The following is a 24,491-nucleotide window of genomic DNA, read 5'->3' as shown; positions in this document are numbered from 1 at the left end:
ATAGCTTAACCCAAACTGTTCTGTCTCTTTTTTATTTATTGTCTTGTATATGATCTTTTTCTATGTGTTTTTTTCAAATAAAATGCCTAAAATGCTGATAACAAATGCAGCTTTTCTGATGTATTTATTGATATTGCCGATATGTGCAGCACAAAAATACACAGCACGCCATTTGTGCAGAAACTCTGTCAAACATTTATTGACAAATTTTGACCTAAAAACTGTTGAAAGTAATAAACGCAGACAGCCTAATAAAACCTTACACGCGTTCAACAATAAAACACTTAAAAAATATTTGGTGAGAGAGACTGTAAATGTCCCAGTTTTTCTGGCAAAATTATAATCCCTCTGCCACCCTATTAGCATATAAATTAAACTCACAAAAAATGTGAACATTACAGCATTCGTCAAAAAGTCATTAGGAAATGTTATGCCATTGCAAAAAACAAAAAAATACACATCCAGTGTTAATATTTGCTGTCAAGAAGAAATATGGGTGTCCTCTTTAAATGTTGGCACAACCTCCAGGGCTCCAATCCCAGGCAACCCTAATGAGAAATTTTGGGAATGTGAAGCTAAGGTACTCGGAGAAAATCCTTAATTACTTGATGAACACGCAAACCTCCGCGAACCTCGGAACTGTGAGGCAAAAGTGTGAATCGCTATTCTACCATTCCAGTAGTCGTGCTAAGTTATATATGCAGTAGTACAGTGGTGTAACCCCCTTAAAATATTTTTCCAGCCGAGTACCCTTTAACCTGCGCAAAGAATTTTGGGGTAAAAATAAGAAATATAACTTAAAACTTTAGATTAACAGGGGTGTCAAACTCATTTTTACCATGGGCCACATTGTAGGTAAAAGTATTTGTCAGGGGGCCGGTATGACTGCAAAGCCAAATCAATTTCAAGCGTGTTCGTCACTCGCTTACCTAGTTTTGGAATCAGAGCCCAGTAAAAATCATTCAAAAGAAAGATTGGCAAAAAAAAAAAAAAAAACACGCTATAGAAGCTTAAAGTCAAATCAGCATTTCGCGGGCCGCAATAAATGATGTGGCGGGCTGCATCTGGCCCCCGGGCCTTGAGTTTGACATCTTTCAAATGTCATTTGTATTGGTCAAAAAAAAAAAAAAAAAAACAACAACAAAAATCAATAAACGCCCTCTTTTGGATCATAGAAGAGATCTGTTAACAAAAAGACATGAATTAATTATTAATAAATATTTGTTTGAGAAAAATATTCAACATAAAGTGTCCTCCTTTGGGATCGTTGTACGGATCTATACACAAAATTAAATGATTAATTTAATTATTAATATTGGTCCACAAAACATAATCAATGTAAAGTGTCAGACCTGTACTAAACAAAATAATTAGAAATAAATATTTATCCACTGAAGTATATTCACCTTAAAGTGTCTTCCTTTGGGATCATTGTAGGGATCTATACACAAAATTAAATGATTAATTTAATTATTAATATTGGTCCACAAAAAAAAAAATCAATGTAAAGTGTCAGACCTGTACTAAACAAAATAATTAGAAATAAATATTTATCCACTGAAGAATATTCACCTTAAAGTGTCCTCTTTTGAGATCATTATAGAGATCTGTTCACAAAATAACTCATTAACTTCCAGGTAGCGAGAGGTGGCACGTGACAAGTTGGGTCTAACTATTCTAGTATGGGGGAGAATCTGCCTTTTTTTTTCTTTTTTAATCATCAAAATAATCCACTGAATATAAATGTTTTTTGATGAATTTATACTTTCCTGAAACATTTCAATAATTCAATAATTACCACTGCAGTAGTGTATTGAAAGTTTTGTGATGAGGCAAAACAAATGAGATCGTGGTAAATTTTAAAACCTTTTTCTTCTCACGTGGCCTGTTCAACTCAATTCTCTTTTGTATTTAGTTTTCAGAGTGCGGAAGTATGACATATGAAATATCATGTGATTGCTCTTATAACTCTCATAACTGTGGATTTGCATTTGAGAAATGGCCAAACACTTAAACGCTCGTTAAACGGAAGGCAGAATATTCGTGCCACCGCTCGAGTTACCCTGATTAAACCCAAATATACTTAAAATGGTGGCAGGTGTATGCTCTCATTTAATTAACATACCGGTGAGTTGAAATGTTATTCTGAACACAGCCACTTCCTCATTTACATCAGGGTGTGTGTTATCAATTCCACTCTTTGTAAGATTTTCTTTTCATTTTCAATTGAATTGCACAGGTTATAACTTACTTGGTTGGCGTGAAAAACTTGTTGGTCTTGATCACATTTTTTTTTTTTTTATCATGAAAACCTGGCATTTGAACCGGTTTTGTGCAGACGTTTTATATCTGTTGTAGCTATCTAATACTTGGGGTAGAGGACCCGCTCCGTACAGCCGTCAGCCTTGCTCTTGTCCAGCCACTTGGTGCACTGAAAGATGGTGGTGACCGAGTTGGCTGTGTTGGTCACCTCCACGCACTCCAGAAACCAGCCGTGGTTGGAGCCGCTGCTGTCATGCTCCACCTTGACTCGGAGCAGCTCGCCCAGGTCCAGCATCTCCACCACGAAGCGGTCCGTGCGCCCTCGCTCAAAGAGGTTGCGGAATTTCTTGCGCAGGTGACGCCGGCCGGAGTCGCCGTTGACACCGTAGATGGTAATGTGGACGTTGGCGTCCGTGCCGGCGTCCTTGACATCACCGGTGATCACGATGATCTCATACTTTACCGGCACCAGGTTGCGCACTTTGCTGGCAAAGCTCTCCATGGACTTGTAGCATTCAAAGTTCTGGAAGTGATCCTTTTTAGATGCTAGGGAAACTCGGGCGTCACACTGGAAGAAATACCTGAGAGATGAGAGTTATGAGACCAATCGTGCCTGCTTCACTGGACACTTCACTAGGTACTTCTGTGTAATTTAGTGAGAAGATCCAGCACAAGAGAAAAATATTTAGCTTTTACAGTCTGTATGCAAAACACAGTCCTTCACCAAGCACAAATGATGCTAAAAATCACCACAAACCGGTCAGCAATTTTTATTGTGGACCAGAGGGAATATAAAGTGCGCATAAGATATGAACTCGTAGCCCCAAGAGTATTTTGTGGCTAAGACCATTTGCAACCTCATCTGATTTAGTAACAAAACGGTAGAGATCCCATTACTTGTCAGTTTGTGGGTCCTTTTTGGATGAAGTCCTTACTGCGAGAATTCAATATTTCAAGTAGGACTCATGGTATTATTGCCTGTTAAATGCTTTCTTTTTCTTTGAGGTTGGCTCGTCACCTGTCTCTTGACTGGGCCATTTTCCTTCACAAAGACTTCTGTTTCATCATTTAACTTCTTTGTGAGTGTAATTTTCAAGGGACTTAAATGAATCCAGGACAATCTGGCCAGTTTTCAAAATAGAAGGTTTTTCAAAACGAAATACCTTTCAGACTTGGACAATACACAAAATGGAAATAGTTCATTATTTTGGGTGAGGCGCATGCGGCCCGGTACCAGTTGATTGTACCAGGCTGCGGAATGGCGGTTGGGGACCTCTGGGCTATATGTTCTACTACAGTACTGTAGAGTATTTAGCTAGTTATGGAACTGAATGGAACCAACCCACACTAAGCAGAGTTTTTCCACTTTTTACACTATAGCCCCATCTGAAAGATCAAATGAGTGGATGCCCCACTGGGCCTCAATGTAAGCACTCTGTTAGGGATGATTGAGGGGATGTCACTCACTTGTTTCCCAGCTCTTTTTCTGTCACCACCACCTCTGCCACGTGCCAAAAGGATTCACTCTTCACCTTCTTTCCATCCTTGGTGATGTGTCCAATACAAATGCCCGCTATTTCACCGACATGCTTGGACGAGAACTCAAAGGTATCTGTAGCACCACTGTCAAAGGAGACCAAAAAAGTAAAACCAATACAGCACCTCATGGGATTAACTCATGTGGGCTATTTTTTTTAAATCACACTTGCAGAATCTGAGAACAGAATATAACTTTGCTCATGACTGAAGGTTATTGATAAAAATACTGTATTTTTACTTTCGCCACTCGAAATATTCACTGGCATCCTGCTCATACATACATATTGAATATTTCCCCTCCTTTGGACAAATTAAGTAAAAAATAAAAATAAAAATGGACAAATAGGGTTCAGGATTCTGATGAACTCTCTTAATGCTTGGCTGTTGTTACAAAAGAGAACCTGCTAACCAATTTCAAGCATTCTGTTCGACCACAGTTAATATTTTGTTTTGCTGTTGTTTTTTTTACTCATCTTAATCAGAGCTGCCCAAACCTTTTCTCCGCCAATTTCCTCAAAAACAAGTAAATTATGTACATTGACACCGATGGCGCTCTGCCGTAGGGTACCAAATGACGTCCTTTCACGTCAATGGCACTCAAAGTGTTAAAGACCCACCATGAGAATTTGTTCTTCTTATTCTCAAGAACAAACTCCTTGGAGCGAGCTTTTCGTCCTTCCAGAACAATCCAGACATTCTCATTGGTGGATGCATCCTCTGTGTTTGCGGTGGTTATGGCAATTTCATATTCTGTTTCAAAGCAAGTACACGCCATCACATGGATGTTTTGTTCCTGTCATCACACATTTTTTTTAGGCACTGACTTGTTTTGTCGCTTAGGTCCACGGCGTCATTGTTGGCACACGCCAGCTCCCTGATGATCTGGCCGTCGTCTTCGTTTTTAGCCAACCAGCGGTCGCATGGGAACCTGAATGTTTGATCCATGCTTTCATCTTTGACGTCGATATAGTCCAGGTGCCAGCCCGGAGCCGCACCTTTTTACACAAAAACATCCAAAAGTAGAAATAAAATAACAAAACATTCTGCATTCTTTATGGTTTTTACATTAGAGATCCAGAATTGAACCTGCAGTAGACACAATAAAATTGAACAAAACTACTTTAAATACCCTTCCACACACTATAATCATACATGTCAATTTCCTACTGATACTGACCAGGTGTATTGTGCCTGAAGTTATCAGCATTACCGTTTAACCGGGTAGACGTCATCATTACCTTTGTTATCGTGCCAGACTCGCACTTTGGAGAGTTCGCCCAAACTGAGCATGTCGGAGAAGCGGAACACATCTCTCATTTTGCGCTCAAACTTGTTCCTGTTAGCGCTCTCCTTCAGCGGCAGCGTCCCCGTGTCGCCAAACTCCCCGAACAAAATCGCACACACGTTGGCGTCTGTGCCAGCGCCTGAGAAGCGAAAGAAGGGAGATTTGTGAGTATTTATGTGTTGAAGTCTTAGTTCATCTTATTTTGCTTTTGACTGCCATTTTATATTAATAAAGTAAGTACTGTGCAGTACAATTAAAAAACAGTTGGGTTGAAAAATAACCCAATCATGGGTCAAAAAGGATCGTCTCTCAATTTGGGTCCATTTTCTGGGGCAACAGAACAACCCCCGCCCAAAAAATTGGTCGTTTTGTAAATGACAACCTGAAAAATTCGGTTGTTTTGTATAGAACAATCCAGATAGTTGGGCCAAATTGATACAAATATTAGGTCGCTCCTTTTTTGACCTATGACTGGGTTATTTTTAACCTATAAACCTATAACCTATTACTGCTTTTAGAGTGTACCGTAAGAATAGGTACTCGGCTGGCCACCGAAATGTGAAAATCTAAATACATATAATTGATTGGCTCCTTCAATATTCAAACATAAAAAAGACATTAAAAGAAAAACAAAACAACACCCACCTTGAAAATTAAGAAAAAAGAAAAAAACAGTAATAGGTCATTCCATTGCATTTTTAAAGCTCTGCCTCCGCGAAATTAGAAAGACCGGCATTAAATGTTTGGAAATGATATCAAATATATAAAACACTATGAAATAGAAAAACAATTTACAATCTACAATCAAGTTCACATGGCTGTGTGATGTCAATGGCCATCAACGGCAGGGAAAGGCACTAAATAAATGAAAATGTCATATAATTCTCAAATGTAATGACCAAGGTCTCAGTTTCAAAGAGGTCGGTGACCCCTCCCTGCTCTATTGGTTGTGAAATAAATGATTAGTTTGCAATTTTCAAAGAAATCATACCAGTTTCCCGTCAATGGAAAAATGAGTGCAACCCACCCGTAACGTCGCTGGTCTGCACTTGGATGACATAAGTGGTTTTCTCCACCATCTCTTCCTCGTCCACCACGGCCGGCAACTCGCACACTCGAGTTCGTCTGGGACCTTTGCTCTTTGACAGCCAGTTCTCATAAGTGAACGTGTACACCTCCTCGGTGGTCAGGTTGCGCATCAGGATCTGAAATCATTCAAACAATTCCCCAACAAACCGTGAGTGCTAAAGATCCATCCGAGATGTCTTTTCCTTTCTGGGGACCTACCCTATCTAGGAACCAATCGGGTCGACTCCCGCTGCCGTCAATCCTCACTCGTATCTTCTTTAGAGGCGCGATGTCGTCCACTTCCAGGTTGAATGAGTCCTCCTGGCCTCTCTCAAACCTAAGCAGCATTCATTTAACGAAAACAAATGCCGTTTCCCCACAAATTGCAAAACCTATATGTCTGAATTAAATATGCGCGATATATTGTTGTCACATGGGCTCAACATTTAACAGAATGCATAAAAAAAATAAAGACACCTGCACCACAGCCTCACTTCCATCCCTTGTAAGGTAGAGTATGGCTTAACCTTCGCAAGATCCGAGCTAACTTTTTATTTCATTTTTTCATTTCATTATTTCATTTTGTATTTTTCAATGATTGTCAATTGAGGACAGTATTAGATTTATTTCCTAAAGTGAAGTCAAGCATGCCTTTTTCCATGAATGACATTGAAATGTTTTATCAAAAGCTTCAAATTATACATAACGACATGTTCTGAGAAAAAAATTGTTTTTAACAATCAGTTATTCAGGTACTCTCTGCTATAGAGTGAGCAGATTTTTTTTTTATAACACTGACCTGTCCTCATTCTTGGGCAGGAGAATTTCCTCTGTGCTGCCATTGGCTCCGAACACAGTCAGGAAAATGTTAGTGTCCGTGCCGGCATACTGCGTGTCGCCTGTGACAACTGCGATGGAATAGATCACCTACACAAACAGTAAGAACCGGTGATTTTTTTCTTGTCATCGCTCACTTAGTGATGTTAGCTGTTAGTGACAGCGAGAGCCATAAAGAAGTCCAAAGAATCACGGGCGTTTTCTGTGGGGCACAAGTGCTCTGCCCATGCAAGTTCTTTTATACTCCTGCATTGAGTTGAACTCTTCTTTTTCCATTTGAGGCCAAGTGGTGAGGGCTAAAATTTGATTTGACTTGACAAGCTGTTGTATTGGCCACCACTTACTTTGCGGTTTATGCTGATAGTGCTGGCGTCCAGCACGTTGAACAGTCTGACGGTGAGCCCGTCGCCCCTGTCTTTGGCCAGCCAGCATTTGCACAGAAAGCTGTACTTGATGCCTTTTGTAGGAACGCCGATCGCCAACTCATCTACCAGCCAGCAGCTCTCTGGTGTGGCACCGTTGTGGCCTAGCTGAGAGGGGAATGACAACAAATTAGTTATATATATTCCATACACACACACACACATATACACACGTGGACAAAATTGTTGGTACCCCTCAGTTAAAGGGGGAAAACATGGAGGAGGCTCAGTAATGTTTTGGGGCTGCTTTGCTGCATCTGGCACAGGGTGTCTTGAATGTGTGCAAGGTAAAATGAAATTTGTAGACTATCAAGGCATTCTGGAGAGAAATGTGCTGCCTGGTGTCAGAAAGCTTGGTCTCAGTCGCAGGTCATGGGTCTTCCAACAGGACAACGATCCAAAACACACAGCCAAAAACACCCAAGAATGGCTGAGAGAAAAGCGTTGGACTATTCTAAAGTGGCCTTCCATGAGCCCGGATCTGAATCCCATTGAACATCTGTGGAAGGAGCTGAAACATGCCATTTGGAGAAGACACCCATCAAACCTGAGACAACTGGAGCAGTTTGCTCATGAGGAGTGGGCCAAAATACCTGTTGACAGCTGCAGAACGCTCATTGACAAATACAGAAATCGCTTAATTGCAGTGATTGCCTCAAAAGGTTGCGCAACAAAATATTAAGTTATGGGTACCATCATTTTTGTCCAGGCCTGTTTCATTAGTTTGTTTTTTTAAATAATTATGTTAATCAGCAATTCAAAAGTGATGATTATTGATTATTCAATTTTCAATAAATTTTTATTTATTGTTACTTTTGTAAGTTTCAAGTGATTTCAGTGAGAATTGTGGGTTTTTCCTTCTTTAACTGAGGGGTACCAACAATTGTGTCCACGTGTGTGTGTGTATATATATGTATATATATATATATATATATATATATATATATATATATATATATATATATATATATATATATATATATATATATATATATATATATATATATATATATATATATATATTATATATGCAGAATATCTAGAATAAAAACGAGCAGATTCTCACTTCCACCCTCTTGATCTCTCCCACGTCGGTTCCATAGCACACAAAATGCTCCATGCTGCCAGCTGCAAAGGATTTCTTCCCATCTGGCAGATCTAGCCACAGCCGGTCCGTCTCCAGGTCTCCAGGACCGATTATGATTATGTAGACCCTGGCGGTGGTGCTGGCATCGCGCTCCATCCCAGTGGACAGAGTGAAATGATAGGGGATGACTGGGAGTCACACAAGCATAAGTAATAATGTTGATTGAAAAAATAATTTCATCATTGGTTGTCTACAAAGATATGAGTTCAATAGGCCCTCTTGTAATATCTAAAAAAAGACACTTTTTACTGACATAAGGTATACTTGGAGATTTGTGCTATATATTTTTATTAGCGATTATAAATCATCATTATTGAGAACATAATAAGTTTTTTAGTTGAATGAAGTGAATGAAATTTAAAATTAGCAATGGTAAAGGTATATTTAGTTAAAACCTTGTTGATTAAAACAACCACAATCTTACATTCTGCTAGCATACCGGTAATGCTAAATATCATCTATGTAGGGTGCTACATCCCTTTGAGCAACAGATTGAACACAAACAGTGCAGCAACACATGTGGAGTAACAATGCAGCAATATTCAAAGACATTAACTTAACCTCTGCAATGGACTGATATTGGTGTCGCTCAACTCATTTATTTTCTTCATTTTATTTCATAGTTCTAATTTTGTTGAGAGGAAATATAAATATAGAGCCAATTTAATGTTACATTTTTTAGGTGATTTAATTTGGGGTTTAAAAGCTCATTACAGGGGGAACTCGTTTTTTGCTCCACACATACACTATTGTTCAAGGTCACAGTTGATTTACGAGCTCAATAGAGAGATTTTAAACATGAAAGCAGCAACAGCCGCACTGTGGCCAATTCCAGCAGACCGAAAAGAGCAGAGCAAGTACTTATTTTGGGGTCCATTCCATTATGTCTATACTATAGGCTAGTGTGATGATTTAATAAGTCATTTTGGGGATGGCTGCAATTCAAAGTATGACCACCACTGACAGAAAGTGTGTGAATACTGCGTGCACTACTGCTACCATAGATGGGAATTATTATTTTCCATTCATACTTGGCCCTTCTTCTACCACTGCCACCTTCTTCTTCTTCTTCTTCTTGTTTGCATTCCGGTCCAGCCCCATTTTAGCTTGAGCCATCTTCATGGAATTCGGATCGACGTTTCTTTCGCCTTCATAGCCCTAAAATGCAAATATTGGTGTAGTTAATGTGTTTTTGTTTGCCCCTTTTAGCCTGGCAAACCTTGACATAGAAGGTCCTTTCCAAGCGTTTGTCCTCCTTCTTCTTTGACAGCCAGCGCTCGCATAGGAACATGTAAACCTCCTCCGTGTCCACGTCCAGCACCTCCACCTGGTCCAGGTACCAATCGGCCCCCACCATGGCGTTGTCGTGACGGATTCGGATTTTAAACACTTGGCCAAGGTCCACTGCTTCAATGGTGAATTTGTCCACCTAAAAACCAGACGGCCTTAAAACGTGACGACAACTTTTTTGATGTTCTAATACCTCTCCTCTCTCAAACTTGTTCCGGTTGGTTTCCGATCTGGACAGTTTGCGCTCCCCCGTGTCTCCAAGGTCTCCATAGATGGTGAGGAAGACGTTGGCATCCGTTCCTGCTTTGTACATGTCACCAGTGCGCACGGACACCTGGTAGGTGTGAGCTGACATTGGAAGAGTTTTTCCAAAATTATGATAACTATGATTAACTACTTGATACATACTGGAGAATTTGGGGCGCAAACTCACTTTCCAGAGCATCCTCCACCTCGGTTTCGGTGCGCTTCAGAGTGCCTCCCCTGAGGAGTTTTTCTGTGATGATGTCAGACGGGACCAGTTCCCTCACCGTCTCCCCGTCATCCTCCGATTTAGCCAACCAGCGCTCACACGGGAAGATTGTCGTCTCTGAACCCTGTCGTTTACACGGCGCCCGAAAGTGTCATTAAATTTAAAAATTTGTTACGTTTTTTTGCTTTCGCTACCTTTCCTTTCCTCAGCAGGCGTCTGATCTCCACTCTGTCCAGGTGCCATCCAGGATTGGAGCCCCTGTTGTCGTGACCCACTCGGATCTTCTCTATGATGTCACCGACATCCTCCAACTGGCACACAGGACATAAAGTGGATATTGAAGAAAAAAAATATTCCAGCAACAACATTCCTCAGTCTGCCCAAAAGGACATGTTGGTCTGAATTTGATTCAGAATGTACCTCTAGCATGCACATACTAAATGAGCTACAGTAGGGCCCAATTCAGATGGAACCTACCTCTACTATGAACATGTCTTCAGCTCCCCTCTCAAAGTAGAGCCGCCTCTCTCGCTTGTTGACGCACAAATGCTTCTGCAGAGTGCACACTCCTTTCTGGCCATACAGAACGATGAACACATCCGCGTCTGTCCCCGCGCCAAACACGTCGCTGGTGTAGATCTTCAGCTCGTAGGGCACGACTGACAGGTCAAAAGACGATGGAGAAAGAGTTTGTCCTAGTGGCGCATACACTCACTGGCCACAAAGAAGGTATAACATTTATGAAATATTTATGAAAAATATTAGGGTATTGACTTGAACACTGAGAGTGGTTTTAAATTTTTGGCCCATTGGTGCATCGTAATAAGGTGACCAAAACTTTAGAAATACCTTGCTGTATGATGCAGTACAGCTCTATTCATTAAAACTTTGCTCTGAAGTGAACTAATTAGCACAGACGCAACACATGCATCCATCCATCCATGTTTTTTAGGGTTACTGACTTGATGGTGTATGTGCCAGCTGTCTACGGACAGTAGACGAGGGTTCCGCTGGACTGGTTGCCAGCCAATCATAGGGCAGACAGAGACAAACGGCCATTCACACTCAAAATCACACCTAAGGACAATTTGGCATGTCCAATACAGCTGCCATGCATGTTTTAGGAATGTTGGAGGAAACTGGCGCACGGGGAGAACATGCAAACTCCACACAGTAAAACCAGGGCAAAGCTGGAAATGAACCTGGGACGTCGGAACTGTGTCGAAGGACCTGATAACCACTCTCCCACTATGGCGCCTGAAGTAATACATTTTTTTTTTTCTAAATCCAATTTGCATGAATGACAATCTCTGATACATATAGTCCAAGAACTAGCATTAGAAAGTGAATATTTACATGAACTGGAGCTCTATAAAAGGGAGGGTGGAGGAGGAGTGCGGTCCACATTTGTGGGATTTGTTAAATTGCAATTGTAATAACAATTTACAGTAGCTCAATAAGCCGTCCAATGTACATATATATCTGTGGTCATTCGAATTAAGAGTAAATGAATTGTTTAAAAAGAAAAACTGAATCAGATTTTTTTTTCTAAATCTAAAAGATGTGCCTCACTGAAAGAATCATTCCCATGCAGTCAGTACCAGAACCTCTGCGGCTGTACACTCACATGGCGTGTACAGCTCAGTCTGTAACTCGGCTGGATAAAGATCCCTCACTAAGGCGCCGTCGTCCTCTCCCCTGTCCAACCAGCGCCCGCATGGAAAGCGCAGCCTCAGCCCCTGGGAGGGGGCGTCGATCTCCACCCAGTCCAAGAACCATCCGGGTGATCCCCCTGCACAGAGTAGAACAGAAAGCCCTGATCTGTTGACTATTCTCACTTATCATCACACAACATTTTTGTTTCTCCGCACCTGAGTTGTCGTGACCGATTCGAAGCTTTTCCAGCTCACCCAAGTCCACCGCCTCTACGGTGAACTCGTTTATTGCACCCTGCTCAAATTTGTTCTTGTAGTTCTTACAGGCCTTCAGGTTGATGATACCTATCGATACCAAGCAAACCTCAGATGCACGAGAGTGGAAATAACAACAAACTGGCATGCTGACAACTTGTCTTACCCGTGTCGTCGCTCTCGCCAAATAATATGGCAAAGACGTTCGCGTCAGTTCCCGAGTACTTTTTTTCTCCAGTTTTCACTTTTATATTGTATGTAGTAGACATAGCTAAAAAAGAAATGAAAGCTCTCAGTATTTTGATATTTCATATAAAACGTGAATCATTACAAATGACACCACAATTAAGTAGAATCCCCTTGCCCACAAAAGGCAATTCAGAGAGGCTATACAAAACTGTTTTTTAAAAATATAGAAGATATAAAAACACCCTTTTTTCAACATAATGTAAATGTTAGGGCTGTGCCAAAAAATCGATTCAAACAAAAATCCAGATTCTTATTTACTGCAATTTAAACTGATGTCAAATGTCCTAAAATCGATATTACAGGCAAAAAGAAATCGATCTGCTTCCCATCGGCTTCCATACTTCGCCTGAGGCGACTGTGTCACAACATCACCATGCAGCCCGTTCTGGAAAGTCAAGTTCGCGTGGCAGGACTCTCTAAAATAACCTATAGAAGAAGTTTCTAAAGTTCTATGTTCTTCTACAAATAAGGACTACAGCCCTATTGCTTTGACCCGTGTAATTATGAACGTGTTTTGAAAGAGTTATTGTAAATGAACTTAAGTCGGAGGTGGCTATCCATCTTGACCCATTACAATTTGTGTACAGGCCTGGGCGTTGTACCTAGGATGCTGTTGTCGGCATCACTCATCTTATTAGCAAATAGGAACCAAAAGCGTACGCTCGTGTTCTCTTCGCTGATTTCGGCGCTGCATTTGACACTCTGTGCCCTCAGTTACTTGCCAAAAAGTTAGTCAATATGAATGTCAATCCTTTTATTGTTAAATGGTTTTATTCGCTGCTGTGGTCCATGCACTTTTCCCAAGACAAATGTCCCCCTGGGAACAATATGTATCTTATACTGCTGCAGACAGCAGAGCCACGGCTCATACACGATATCATCCCGCTCTACAAAGAGACTAAAAGAAAAGTCAACAGTGCCTTGATTGAAATAAGAAGAATATGTGACGCATGTACTGTACATCAAAAGCAACATGTACCCTCTTTTCACGTTTTACAAACTCAAGTGACTTGCGAAAGTCCCACGGCCGCGAATGTGAATTCAACATTTCAGTTCGTTGCTAACAAATGGGCTTTGACCGTGACAGATTAATTCATTACATTAAATAAGTAGAGGGTGTCCTACAAGTCCGTACAATCTGTCCTATGAGACACCATTGTTTTTCGAAATGTTTGAATAAAAAGATTTTTAAAAAAAAGTGTACAGTGGCATTTGGCACACCCTGTATATTGAAAACGACAAAAGCATTTTAAATAGAATCTGCCATGTAGCATGGGAACGCTGCAACATTGAATAAATACTTAAACAAAGCCCTCTTTTATCTTTCCTTTCTTTATCACATGAAGCAGCATTGTAAATGTGTTACCTTTCTGCTCAAGCCCCAGAGTGGTGCTGCCTCCCTCCTCATCCTCATCCTTCTTCATGAAGGCCTCATCCACAGGGACCAGCTCTCTGGCTATCTGGCCATCGTCCTCATCCACGGCCAGCCAGCGGTTACACGGGAAGTAGTACCTGAACGCCCACAAAGAGGCACAGATTAAAGACCCTAAATGGCTGAATTAAGTTGGGGCAAGTTTCACCCACGTTGTATCATCTTTTGTGTCCACTATCTCCACACGATCCAGATACCACGATGAATATGATCTGGTGTTGTCGTGACGGATCCGAAGCTTCCTCAGAGGGCCCAAATCAATTGCTGTCACAATGAACACGTCCTCCTGCGACATAAAGCCATATAATTGAACTTGCTGTTAATGTTGAGGCAACCGTGCTCCATTCAGCATGTGCGCTCAGCTGTCGAAAGTGTTGGAATTTCTTTTTCTTGCCTCATATAAAACTAAACTAGACTAAATCTTACGGCGGCTGAACAGGATGGTGGACGGAACTACCCAAAGTCGTTTTCAATGACCTCACCAAACTCTTTCCACACCTGAATTTTTGTCTCATCCATCAGGGTGAACCCCAATGTACAGTGGGCAACTCCAGAGTGGAGGAGAGTAAAACCCCTCTCGAGAGGACTGGTACCAGAACCCAAGCTGTATGTGGAGGCGTGTCGGACTATGTCTGTTCTTAACTTGTCTGCCTCACACACCACAGATCAGGCTCCGTCCCTGCCGGAGAAGTGAAATTGCCCGTCCCAAGACCAAGCTTCTGCAGCCGCCTTGGTCTCCACCTTCCGTTTCCGCCCAGATCACATGGCACTCGACCACCGCTCACAAGTGGTGAGCCGATGGGAAGGGGGAACTTTTCGGGCTGTGCCTGGCTGGGTCTCATGGGTGCAGGCCCGGCCACAAGGAGCTCGCGAGCGAGCCCAAATCCCAGGCCTACTTTCAGAGGGGGGCCTGGTGACCCGCATCCAAGCAAGGGAAAGTGTCATCCAATATTGTCAGTTTAAAAAAAAAAAAAAAAATGCTTTGCATTGGTTACAAGGTGCTTGGCTGAAAAAAATTCACATGGGACACGCCATTAAAGAAGGTTGAGAACCACTGCTTTCGATAATGGATATATAAATTGCGAACGTATCTAATATTGCTGTTCGTCTAATTATTTTCAATACAAAAACATGCTTGAAGACCTCACGCAAATCCAATATGCGATAGACAAGAAATAAACAAAGTGTAGTTGCACAATGACATGATTTATGAGCCGGCAATGCCAGGTGTAACGCCAGACTCAATAATTCATAAGTTGGATTCAAGTAATGAGCAAAAGTAGGACAGGCTTAATGACATAGTCACAGTTTGCCTCTTTGTAATCGTATCATTGCTGGGGTCGTGTTTATTTGCTTGTGGAGATCAAACGCTGTTTAATTAGCAGCTCAGACAACAATCTGAGAAAGACATCCCGGTGAGAAGACGTACCTCGCCTCGTTCGAATTTGTTGAGGTTGTCGGAGTTCTTGAGACAACGCTCTCCAGTGTCTCCATTCTCGCCGTAAATATTAATGAAGACGTCTGCGTCGCTCCCGGCTCCCAGCATGTCACCCGTGAAGACGCACACTTCGTAGGTGTTGACTGCAAGACAAAAGAAGGGATGAATTACTAAACCCTCATTACCCTTCTGTCCTACATTATAGGCTGGAAACAGTGTCATATCGAGTCAGCAGTTCCTTCCGTACAATAACACAGCATATGTATGGCTAAAATACTATAGTAATATAGTCTTCAATTTGAGGCTGAAATGACACCATCATACAGCACACCAATCAGACACAACCTATAAAAGGGAAGCTAACCAAAAAATGTACCTTTACAATCATATATTCGATGTAGTGAAAACACAGTTTTCTTTTTAATAATGCATTTGTGGAGTATGGATGAAACAGCAAAATTGATCCATCCACTCAAGTGACATCACAGCTGTTTTACCTTCCAGTTCTTCTGCTCCGTCAGGCAGCAGTTCCACCTGTAGCTCGCCATCCTCCTCTCCGTCGGCCAACCACCGCGAGCAGGGGAAACGATACGTCACCAGCACTTCCTGCATTTCTTCTTCAACTTCCTCCTCCTCCTCCTCATTCTCATCCTTCTTCTTTTTCTTTTTCTTCTTCTTGTCGTCCTTTTTTTTCTCCTTGGGCACCATAGCCATTGTGATGTGCTTGACCTCCACCGCCTCCAGGAACCAACCGGGTCCGACGCCCGAGCCATCGTGGCCAATGCGGATCTTGAACACCTTTCCCACATCTTTGGCCTCGATCTTGAGAAGCGTCAGTGATAAAAGTAGTCATTTCTTAAATTTTCAAGCTAAAGTGCCAAAAAGTACAAACTTTCAGCTGAGGTAAAAGTACTGAAAAATGTGTTTCGGGGCACGGTTGGTCATTGGGGGTCCAGAGAAAACCCACTCAAGTCAGTCGGTGAACTGCACTGACAAGTTTTATTCTTACCTCAATGCAAGGTTTATTGAAATTGATTATTATCTGTCACAATTGGTTATCCGTCACTAGCTGCACAATTATCAGGGGTATCAGGTTTACGGATGAATTGCATTATTTATAAGCAAAGTTAAAGCATTTTTTTAAAATAGCATTTATCAAATTTTTAGTCTATAATTTCATGCTCTCTGTGTACCGATTTGGTTTGTTTTTATGCATCGGACTTGTGCTTGAGTTGTTAGGGGTTGGACACTGATTGGCTGTCATTGCGTGCGGCATAATTTGATGGGCTCCTGTTGTGGGTGGACGGCAAGTTCAGGAGCAGAAGAAAAACTAAAAAATTGGACAGCATTTGAGATGTCCAACCTATGAAAAGGTAAGAGGGATCATAATCAATTAGGCATTTAAATAAATGTTTGAATACAATTTTTGATTAAGATCAATAACTTAAGTAATTTATCCAGCAATCAGTATCCGAAATGTGGTTTAACTTTATTGGGCTTTGTTTACATAATAATTGCTTCATCTTCTTCCAAGGTTGGAAAAAGTAACATGCGTATTTTGACATGCAAGCATTAGAATCTACTGATCTGTTTTCAATTGTAAGTAGGAAAAAAAGTCAAAAGTGGACAAAGAAATAAATAGTTAACAAAGTACCCTCAAAATGTACAGTAATCAATCGTGTGTGCTTTGTTATTTCCCACCACTGCGTTAATGCCATGTTTTTAAGCCCAGGCTACCTTGAATATGTCTGTGGACCTCCTCTCAAAGTTGTTGGACCTGCTGTCAAGCTCGATGACCTCTGTTTTCCCTTTGTCGCCATAGATTTGGATGAATACTTTGGCATTGGTGCCGGCAAACATCTCATCTCCAGTCACTACAGTCAACTCGTAGTTTATCACTGAAAACCAAAAAAGACCAATTCCAACAATTTCTAGCTGATTCTTCAACACATAACTATTAGGCTATACACTACTCAATCTTAGGAGGGATTTTTGTGGGGTCACAATGTAACTGGCATTGTAAGGATTTAGTTTGCCTGCAAGAGAATGTATGACAAATAACAAACTAATATAACAAGTCAGTGTTTTTGTTTTCAGAAGTGTAAATCCCCAAAGTAATGTAAATATGTTGCATACATTGCTGCATGTCCAAAATCTCGCTGGGGTAAATCTCCACCTCGGTCTTGCCGTCAGCTTCCCCCTTGGACAGCCAGCGATGGCATGGGAACATGTAGTGCGTTCCAGTCAGAGGGACCAAGATCTGAACGCTGTCCAAAAACCAGCCGGCCCGCATGCCCTCGTTGTTATGGCCGATCATCATGCGGTTGATCTAGAGCGAGAGACAAAACAAAAGGCTGTATTTTGGCATTCCGTGGTTGGGCATTGCCAATATTTCAGAGGCGGTGCTTCATGGTGGTAAGAGGTAGTCACCCTTTGTCACTCTATAGCCACCCCACACCACATCCATGCATGATTCTTATACTCTTGAACGATTGCAAGTTATTTATATTAACCGCATGTTTACGCTTAAATGTATTTAAGAAAAGGCAGTTATTTCATGAAACCCCAACAGTGCATGTGTATGCCACCCCCGCCCAACCCTCGTGAGGTGTTGTGACACACTGGCAACCCCACAGAAACGTTTCTGGGAATGCACCTGTCCAATATCGGAGGTTTCCACGGTGAAGATGTCAATGCGGCCCGTCTCAAAGTAGTTACTCAGGTTGTTGTCAGAGACCACCAGCATCATTTTACTGGTGTCACCTTTGTCCCCGTAGAGTTTGACATAGACCGTGGAGTCGGAACTGCCCCCGGGGATGTTGCCCGTCTTGACTGCGATGTGATAGCCGACATCTGGAGCATACGCACAAACGCGTGGGTGTCAAAACAGCGCGCACACATCGAACTATGCAAAATGTTGACTTTCTTACTGTAAAGACGTCGCCCGTCTGCGAATGGGACTAACTCCCGAACGATCTGTCCGTCATCTTCACTGCGATCTAGCCATCTGAACAAGGTATGAAAAGCGTTGTAACAGCAATGTTTGTTTGGATCCACCTGATTGTACCTCTCACCTGTTGCAAGGAAACTCAATGGCGCTTGCCTCGGCTTGTCCTTCCTCTCTCACGATGACTTTTTCAAGAAACCAGCCGCAGCCACCGCCTTTGCCGTCGTGGCCAATCCTCAACCTACGAATTTTACCGATGGCGACGGCCTCAACGATGAACTCGTCCAGCTGAAGATGGCACAGCACAACAGCACCATCGACACTAACTTACAGTGGCTCATTTGAGACAGGAACACTCAAAAGAAAGCCAAAGAAGAAGCTGTGAAATCTGCAGTAGATCATGATCTGTTTGTCAATTGCAAAGGAACATTGTCAGATGAATGGCCTATCACTGGTCTGGTCACAAATCATTTATTCTCAAAGGCGAAAGAGGAATTTCAGGAGAATTTTCCTGGAGAGATTAAAGCAAAATGAGTGAAACATGGGAACACACCGTCTCTTCGTTTGGTCAATTCTGGATGGATAGACTCAAAATATTTGGACAATCTTGTCTGGACTGGCTTCCTTAATTGTGTCGTAAGTATAATAAAAGGACAACATAAAGATTTTAAAACAAAGCATTTTAGCCACTGAAACAAACAAACTTGATCTACCCAGGGATCTGAATTTACTCACGTTTCCCTTCTCAAACTTGTTGATATTATTTTTGCAGTTGACCAGCGCTCGATCGCCCGTGTCACCGTGCTCGCCCATCAGATTTAGAAAAACAGAAGCGTCCGTACCGCTGCCGCCGACGGTCCCAGTGCAAACAGTCACTCTGTATTTTATCACTGTAAAAAAACACATCCATCCGTGAGTTGGACACCTGTTCATTATGATATTCATGACTATTATAGACTGAATACATACAAGGTAATGGCTGAGCTATTTGTCGGCCCATGGCAGGAAGCTCTCTCACCACCTCATTATCGTCTTCATTAGTGTCCAACCAACGCTCACAAGGAAAATTGTATTTATCCTTTGTTAATGTTTTCATCAGAGTTGCCTAATTAGAGAAAAACAACATGTGGATGCAAAATGTGTTAACAGATAGCAAAAATGATTCCCTGAGTGTCAGCTTTGTGTGAATAAATGAGAAGGTAATAGTTTCACTTTGTCTTATATGCTTTTTCATTATGTCACATTTTATTATTCCGTTCATTAAATGTTAGTCAAGCTTCACCTTACTCAGATGCCATCCTGCAAAAGGATTTCTCTTTTGATGCCAGAGGCGGAGTTTGTTCAGAATTCCCAAATCAGGCAGTTCAATCTGGGGCAGAGATGCTGTGATGTTTTTTTATGAGGCAAAAAGTTCGTGTGTATTCTTGATGGTTGCGTGAAAAACCCTTACCATGAACCTGTCCACTTGCCCTCTCTCAAAATTGTCTGTTTTGTTGTCAAGTTTGATCTCATCCGACTTGCCCTTGTTTCCATACACCTGGATATAAATATCTGCGTCGCTTCCGGCATTGGGCAGATCGGACGTCCAGATCCACAAGGACCAAGGATGCTCTGAGGGAGAACCACATTTTGTCTGACTTGAGCGCATCCTTTACACTAGGTAAAAACCTATTTTTGTCATAAGATTTTACAAACTTTTTTGTCTTCTCTGCCTGAGTGAGACCATCTCATAGAGTTCCCGCTCAATAAGTCCATCCCCTTCTTTCTCATCCAGCCACTTAGAGCACGGGAAGGTCTGCTCTATGCCCGTGAATGGACAGTACACCACCACCTGATAAAATTGAGCTGTGATTGAGAAGCTCACACTTCATTTCATGTTTGTGGCCGTTTCTTACCTTCTCACAGAACCAGCCGGCACTGACCCCGTCGTTATCATGTCCAATGGTCACCCTGCTGAGGGGGCTGAGAAGGGCGGAGATTTCAATGTTGAATATGTCCGTCAGGCCACGCTCAAATTTGCCTCCTTCCAGAAATACCTGAGCACAGAGTAAAAAGAGCTCTTTTTATTTTTAAACAAAACCCAGGTAGTGACAAAGACCGTAGGAGCATAATTTACTAACCTTGCCGCTATTCTTGGAGCCTTTGCTGCCGTGCATCACTATGTGGATTTTGGAGTTGGTGCCAGCTCCCCGGATGTTTCCGGTTACAATTTGGACATTGTACACGATCCCTAAGACGAATCGTTACATGTGAGACTGCCTGTTGTGTCGCTATGGTTCACAAGACCGACAGCGACAATGATAAATAATTACTTAATGAAGAATCAGAATCAAGCCTTCTCGCGGTAAGATAAAACATTTGTTATTGAATGGAAAAAAAAATCTCACCTGTGGGTTGGCTCCCTCCCACCAAAATGTCTCTCTGTATCTTGCCATCGTCCTCATCGATGGCAAACCATCGATTGACAGGAAATTCGTATACTAGTTTGTTTCCCAGATCATCCACGATCACCTTAAAAACAATAAAGTCGCACCATTGTTATTGGTGCACATCTTAGAGTGAGCGTTGGATTTGGAATTAATAATTGATGTGAAAAATGACTTTGTTTCACCAGGCATATAAAAAATTTACCTTCAGCAATACTTGAGAGCAATGGTGAATATCTCAAGGCACAGTTCTGACTTTTGGATAAAGGGAGCTGACATGATGTTGACTTAGCTTTGGTGTCAGTCAACTTGTCTGTCTGTTTGATGGAAGGTAATCCCTTAATGGGCAAGGGTTTCCCTTTACATGTTGGCTAGGGTGACATTATGTGCAGCCGACCTCTGTGAGTATGCATGGATGCTATGAGCTCATCTCATTGTATGTGTGACCCAGTATTGAATGGAAATAAGAGGATCACAATCCTTAAGTACCTCTACACAGGCAGAGTGAAGTGCAGTAAGTGCACCGATTTTTCTATGATCAAAAATCTTTTTCTTCGACTACTTTAATATCCATTGATCCATTTCCTTAACCACCGGTCCTCAAGGGGTTGTGGGCTTGCTGGTGCCTATCCCAGCTGTCTTCGGGCAGTAGGCGGGGTACACCCAGAACTGGTTGCCAGCCAATTACACTATGAACGACCACTCACGATCGCAAACGCACCTAAGAGCAATTTGGAGGGTCACAGATATGTTACCGCGCATGTTTTTGCGAAGGTAGGAGGAAACTGGAGTACACATGGAGAAAACACAAGCTCCACAAAGCCGGAAGCGAACCGGGGACCTCACTACTGTGAGGCGGATGTGCTAACCACTCTTACACCATGCCATTTTATTACTTGGTTTAATTATTTATCTTTGATAATTTGAAGAATTTATTTATTTGTCTGTTTATTTATTTGTTTGTTTGTTCTACCTTGTCTACAAACCATCCAGCTGAAGAGCCTTTGTTATTATGGCCGATAGTGATCTTCCTCACTTTCCCCAAGTTAGGTGCTTCAATGGTGAATTTGTCCTCTGTGCCCTTTTCAAAGTTGTTTTTGTCTGTGTTTAGTAGCCGTTCCCCTAAAACAAGCAAACTGATTTGAAAATTAAATCCTCTAGACAATATTTGGAGTAGATTACACTTGAGTTTGTTTGTTTTATATATATATATATATATATATATATATATATATATATATATATATATATATATATTCATACACACTGAACATTCAAAATATGTATGAAATCTTTGCTTTTGATTCATTTTTCCGTACCTGTATCTCCAAATTCTCCAAAGATATTAATGAAGACATCCGCATCTGTTCCACTACCTTTTATATCTGCAGTGAACACGTTGACCATATACTTATTATCTATAAAATGAACATAACATTACAAAATATTATAATTATTATTTCAACTGAATTATTACATTAAAAAAAAAAAAAAACCTTCAGTGTTTCATACATTTGGGCATGTCCATGGCGTCCGCCGTGCCCAGTAAATCTCGTACAAAAAGGCGGTCTCCTTCGGTTTTACTCAGCCAGTTGTTACAAGCAAAGTAGTACCTCAGGTGAGGCCTGATCACATCAGTCACCACCACCCTGTCCAAGAACCAGCTAGCGTTCAGGCCGGTGTTGTCGTGCTCAATCCTATAGTCAAACAAAACAGAACTTAAAATTCAAATGAAAATAAAATTAGACAAGAACTAAAAATTTGGTCTTTTTTTTTTTTTACCGTATCTTCTTCAAGGGGCCAACATTATGCGTTCTTATTCTAAACACATCTGTTTTAGCTCTCTCAAATGCAGTGCGGCTCCTATAAAAACGTCAAAATGATCAGCATAAAACAAATGATTAGCAACCACCAAACAAAAATGATGACAAATCATGCCAATCAAGCATGGACAAAAATTCACTAAAATGTCACCTCACAAAACAAACATACCTTTTCTCTGTGCTGTTAGGATAAAACGGAAAAAGGGCACAATTTAGTTAATGAAAATGAATAGCTATCTTAGCTATCTTGAGTTAAAGTGGTTCATAATCAAGGTATAAATAATATATTTTGTACCACATGGTAACATGTATAAATCAGTTAAATTTCCCTTTCCAAGAGAAACTCACTTGCTGGCCAGATGGACTTTGGGAGTGATGCCGAATTCTCCAAAGAGAGTGACAAACACATTTGCATCTGTGCCTGCCCCTCTCTCATCGCCTGTGATGGTCACCACTTCATATACTGGGGGGGTTGAACAAACAAAAATGTGTGTGCTTTAGAAAGTACATCATCTAAAAAAAAAAATCATTGTTAAGGTGTGCCTTCTACCTCTACCTGTGTAGAGTTTAGTACTGTTTTATTTGGTCCTGTTTCTTGTGTTTTGCTCTCATTGCCTTGCAGTGTGACTTGCTAGCTTTCTCAGAAAAAAAGCGGTTGTGTCATCAATCTAATACGCTTCCAGTAGTTTAAGACAGGGTTTCTCAAATGTTTGGAGTCAAGAACCCCTTTTAAAAAGCACATTTTCCAAGGACACCCATTGCAAATGTTTGCGGAAACAAAAAACAAAAAAAAACATTATTTAAGCCAAATGATAAATCAGACAAAAATGCCATGCCATTTTTTGCCATGTGAAGTGTCATAGCAATAAAATAGGGATTGGCATCTTATTTATTTTATTTTATTTTATTTAAGGCACTTTGATGGACTTGTTTATTTTTTCAGTATTAGTCTAACCTGTAACCTGTAAAAGATGCTCTAAAAAGTACCAAAGTGGTTTAAAGTTTACTTATATTTTTTTTTCTTTGGTTAATGTTAAAAAGGTACAGTTTTACGTATGCTTATAACATTTTTATCGATACTAAACTTATTTATAGTCAACGCAGCAAGTGTGAAAGGTCTTCTCTTTCCCAAGGGGGCTTTGCAAAATATAATTGAGAAGCACTGCATTAGGAAATGCACAAAAATTACAGCATTTATTCTGAAATATTAGCAGTGAATTTTAGCATGTCCCTTTCATTTAGTCAGTCTTTCTCAAATTGTGGGGTGGGCTCCCTGGAGAACCACGATAGATGAACAAAGATACATTATTTGTAGTAAATAATCATTTTTGGACCAACTGAGTGAAATTGGTGCCGAAAGTCTATCTATTTTTCTCAGAGGAACGTTGCCAAGGGCACAGCGCGCCAAAACAAGATAGCCATACAGTATGCTCTCCATCACTTCTTTGATAACATCTAATTGTCTCTCCATTAATGGTGCTTGGTTCTAAAATTGGTGTCATGTCAAGAACATACCTTTTTTTTTGTGGTACTCATCTTCATAGTTCTCCACCAGTTCTGCCTGGTAATTGCGGAGCTCACTCTCATAGATTTCCACGTAATTTTCCACCTTCTTTTTCTTCCCTTTTGTCTTCTTGCTGTCCTCATCGCTGTTCACAGATGCTTTCTTCTTCTTGTCTTTCTTCTTCTTCTTCCCTTCCTCCTCATCCCCGGTTGCTTGTTCTTCCTCTTTCTCTGAGTCCTTCTTGGACTTTTTATCCTTTGAGCTCGTCTTGTCTTTCGAAGGCTGACTTGATGCTTTCTTAGTGGTTGCAATCACATCAGGAAGATTGCCTGCTTTCTTTTTGCCCTTGTGGTTGTTGTCTTCATCATCAGAGCTCTGTGACTGATCGCTGAGATCCTCCCTGCTCACTGCTTTGCTTTTCTTCTTCTTAGCTTTGTCTT

The 24,491-nt window shown here is 41.2% G+C and overlaps 1 protein-coding gene across 1 annotated transcript in view; it reads right to left on the bottom strand.

Annotated features, from left to right (window-relative positions):
* Positions 1–231: 231 nt before the first annotated feature.
* The window catches only part of LOC148429575 (lipoxygenase homology domain-containing protein 1-like), a 24,279-nt gene continuing 19 nt past the window's right edge, over positions 232–24,491 (bottom strand). Inside the window, exons 1-43 of the mRNA XM_088426077.1 lie at positions 24,063–24,491; positions 22,896–23,010; positions 22,717–22,728; positions 22,507–22,587; positions 22,237–22,421; positions 22,044–22,142; positions 21,698–21,846; positions 20,686–20,809; positions 20,419–20,528; positions 20,194–20,334; positions 19,994–20,129; positions 19,749–19,909; positions 19,581–19,667; positions 19,268–19,403; positions 19,034–19,188; positions 18,426–18,586; positions 18,282–18,358; positions 18,008–18,204; positions 17,488–17,680; positions 17,089–17,249; positions 15,849–16,173; positions 15,343–15,494; positions 14,066–14,199; positions 13,848–13,993; positions 12,399–12,503; positions 12,194–12,322; positions 11,950–12,114; positions 10,800–10,981; positions 10,517–10,633; positions 10,284–10,446; positions 10,044–10,198; positions 9,780–9,989; positions 9,592–9,718; positions 8,480–8,688; positions 7,336–7,521; positions 6,954–7,081; positions 6,374–6,491; positions 6,114–6,291; positions 5,040–5,225; positions 4,626–4,796; positions 4,419–4,551; positions 3,730–3,885; positions 232–2,843 (exon numbers count right to left, since the gene is read on the bottom strand). The exon at positions 24,063–24,491 is cut by the window's right edge and continues 19 nt beyond it. Of these exons, the coding sequence (XP_088282203.1) occupies positions 2,363–2,843; positions 3,730–3,885; positions 4,419–4,551; positions 4,626–4,796; positions 5,040–5,225; positions 6,114–6,291; positions 6,374–6,491; positions 6,954–7,081; positions 7,336–7,521; positions 8,480–8,688; positions 9,592–9,718; positions 9,780–9,989; positions 10,044–10,198; positions 10,284–10,446; positions 10,517–10,633; positions 10,800–10,981; positions 11,950–12,114; positions 12,194–12,322; positions 12,399–12,503; positions 13,848–13,993; positions 14,066–14,199; positions 15,343–15,494; positions 15,849–16,173; positions 17,089–17,249; positions 17,488–17,680; positions 18,008–18,204; positions 18,282–18,358; positions 18,426–18,586; positions 19,034–19,188; positions 19,268–19,403; positions 19,581–19,667; positions 19,749–19,909; positions 19,994–20,129; positions 20,194–20,334; positions 20,419–20,528; positions 20,686–20,809; positions 21,698–21,846; positions 22,044–22,142; positions 22,237–22,421; positions 22,507–22,587; positions 22,717–22,728; positions 22,896–23,010; positions 24,063–24,491 (6,965 nt within the window). The 3' untranslated portion in view covers positions 232–2,362. The remainder of the gene's footprint in view (positions 2,844–3,729; positions 3,886–4,418; positions 4,552–4,625; positions 4,797–5,039; positions 5,226–6,113; positions 6,292–6,373; positions 6,492–6,953; positions 7,082–7,335; positions 7,522–8,479; positions 8,689–9,591; positions 9,719–9,779; positions 9,990–10,043; positions 10,199–10,283; positions 10,447–10,516; positions 10,634–10,799; positions 10,982–11,949; positions 12,115–12,193; positions 12,323–12,398; positions 12,504–13,847; positions 13,994–14,065; positions 14,200–15,342; positions 15,495–15,848; positions 16,174–17,088; positions 17,250–17,487; positions 17,681–18,007; positions 18,205–18,281; positions 18,359–18,425; positions 18,587–19,033; positions 19,189–19,267; positions 19,404–19,580; positions 19,668–19,748; positions 19,910–19,993; positions 20,130–20,193; positions 20,335–20,418; positions 20,529–20,685; positions 20,810–21,697; positions 21,847–22,043; positions 22,143–22,236; positions 22,422–22,506; positions 22,588–22,716; positions 22,729–22,895; positions 23,011–24,062) is intronic.

Source organism: Hippichthys cyanospilos, chromosome 1 (genome assembly GCF_059441005.1).
Source record: "Hippichthys cyanospilos isolate Australia breed blue-spotted pipefish chromosome 1, RoL_Hcya_1.0, whole genome shotgun sequence".
In the NCBI taxonomy this organism is placed as follows: domain Eukaryota; kingdom Metazoa; phylum Chordata; class Actinopteri; order Syngnathiformes; family Syngnathidae; genus Hippichthys; species Hippichthys cyanospilos.
This window is presented reverse-complemented; position numbering and strand designations above follow the sequence as displayed.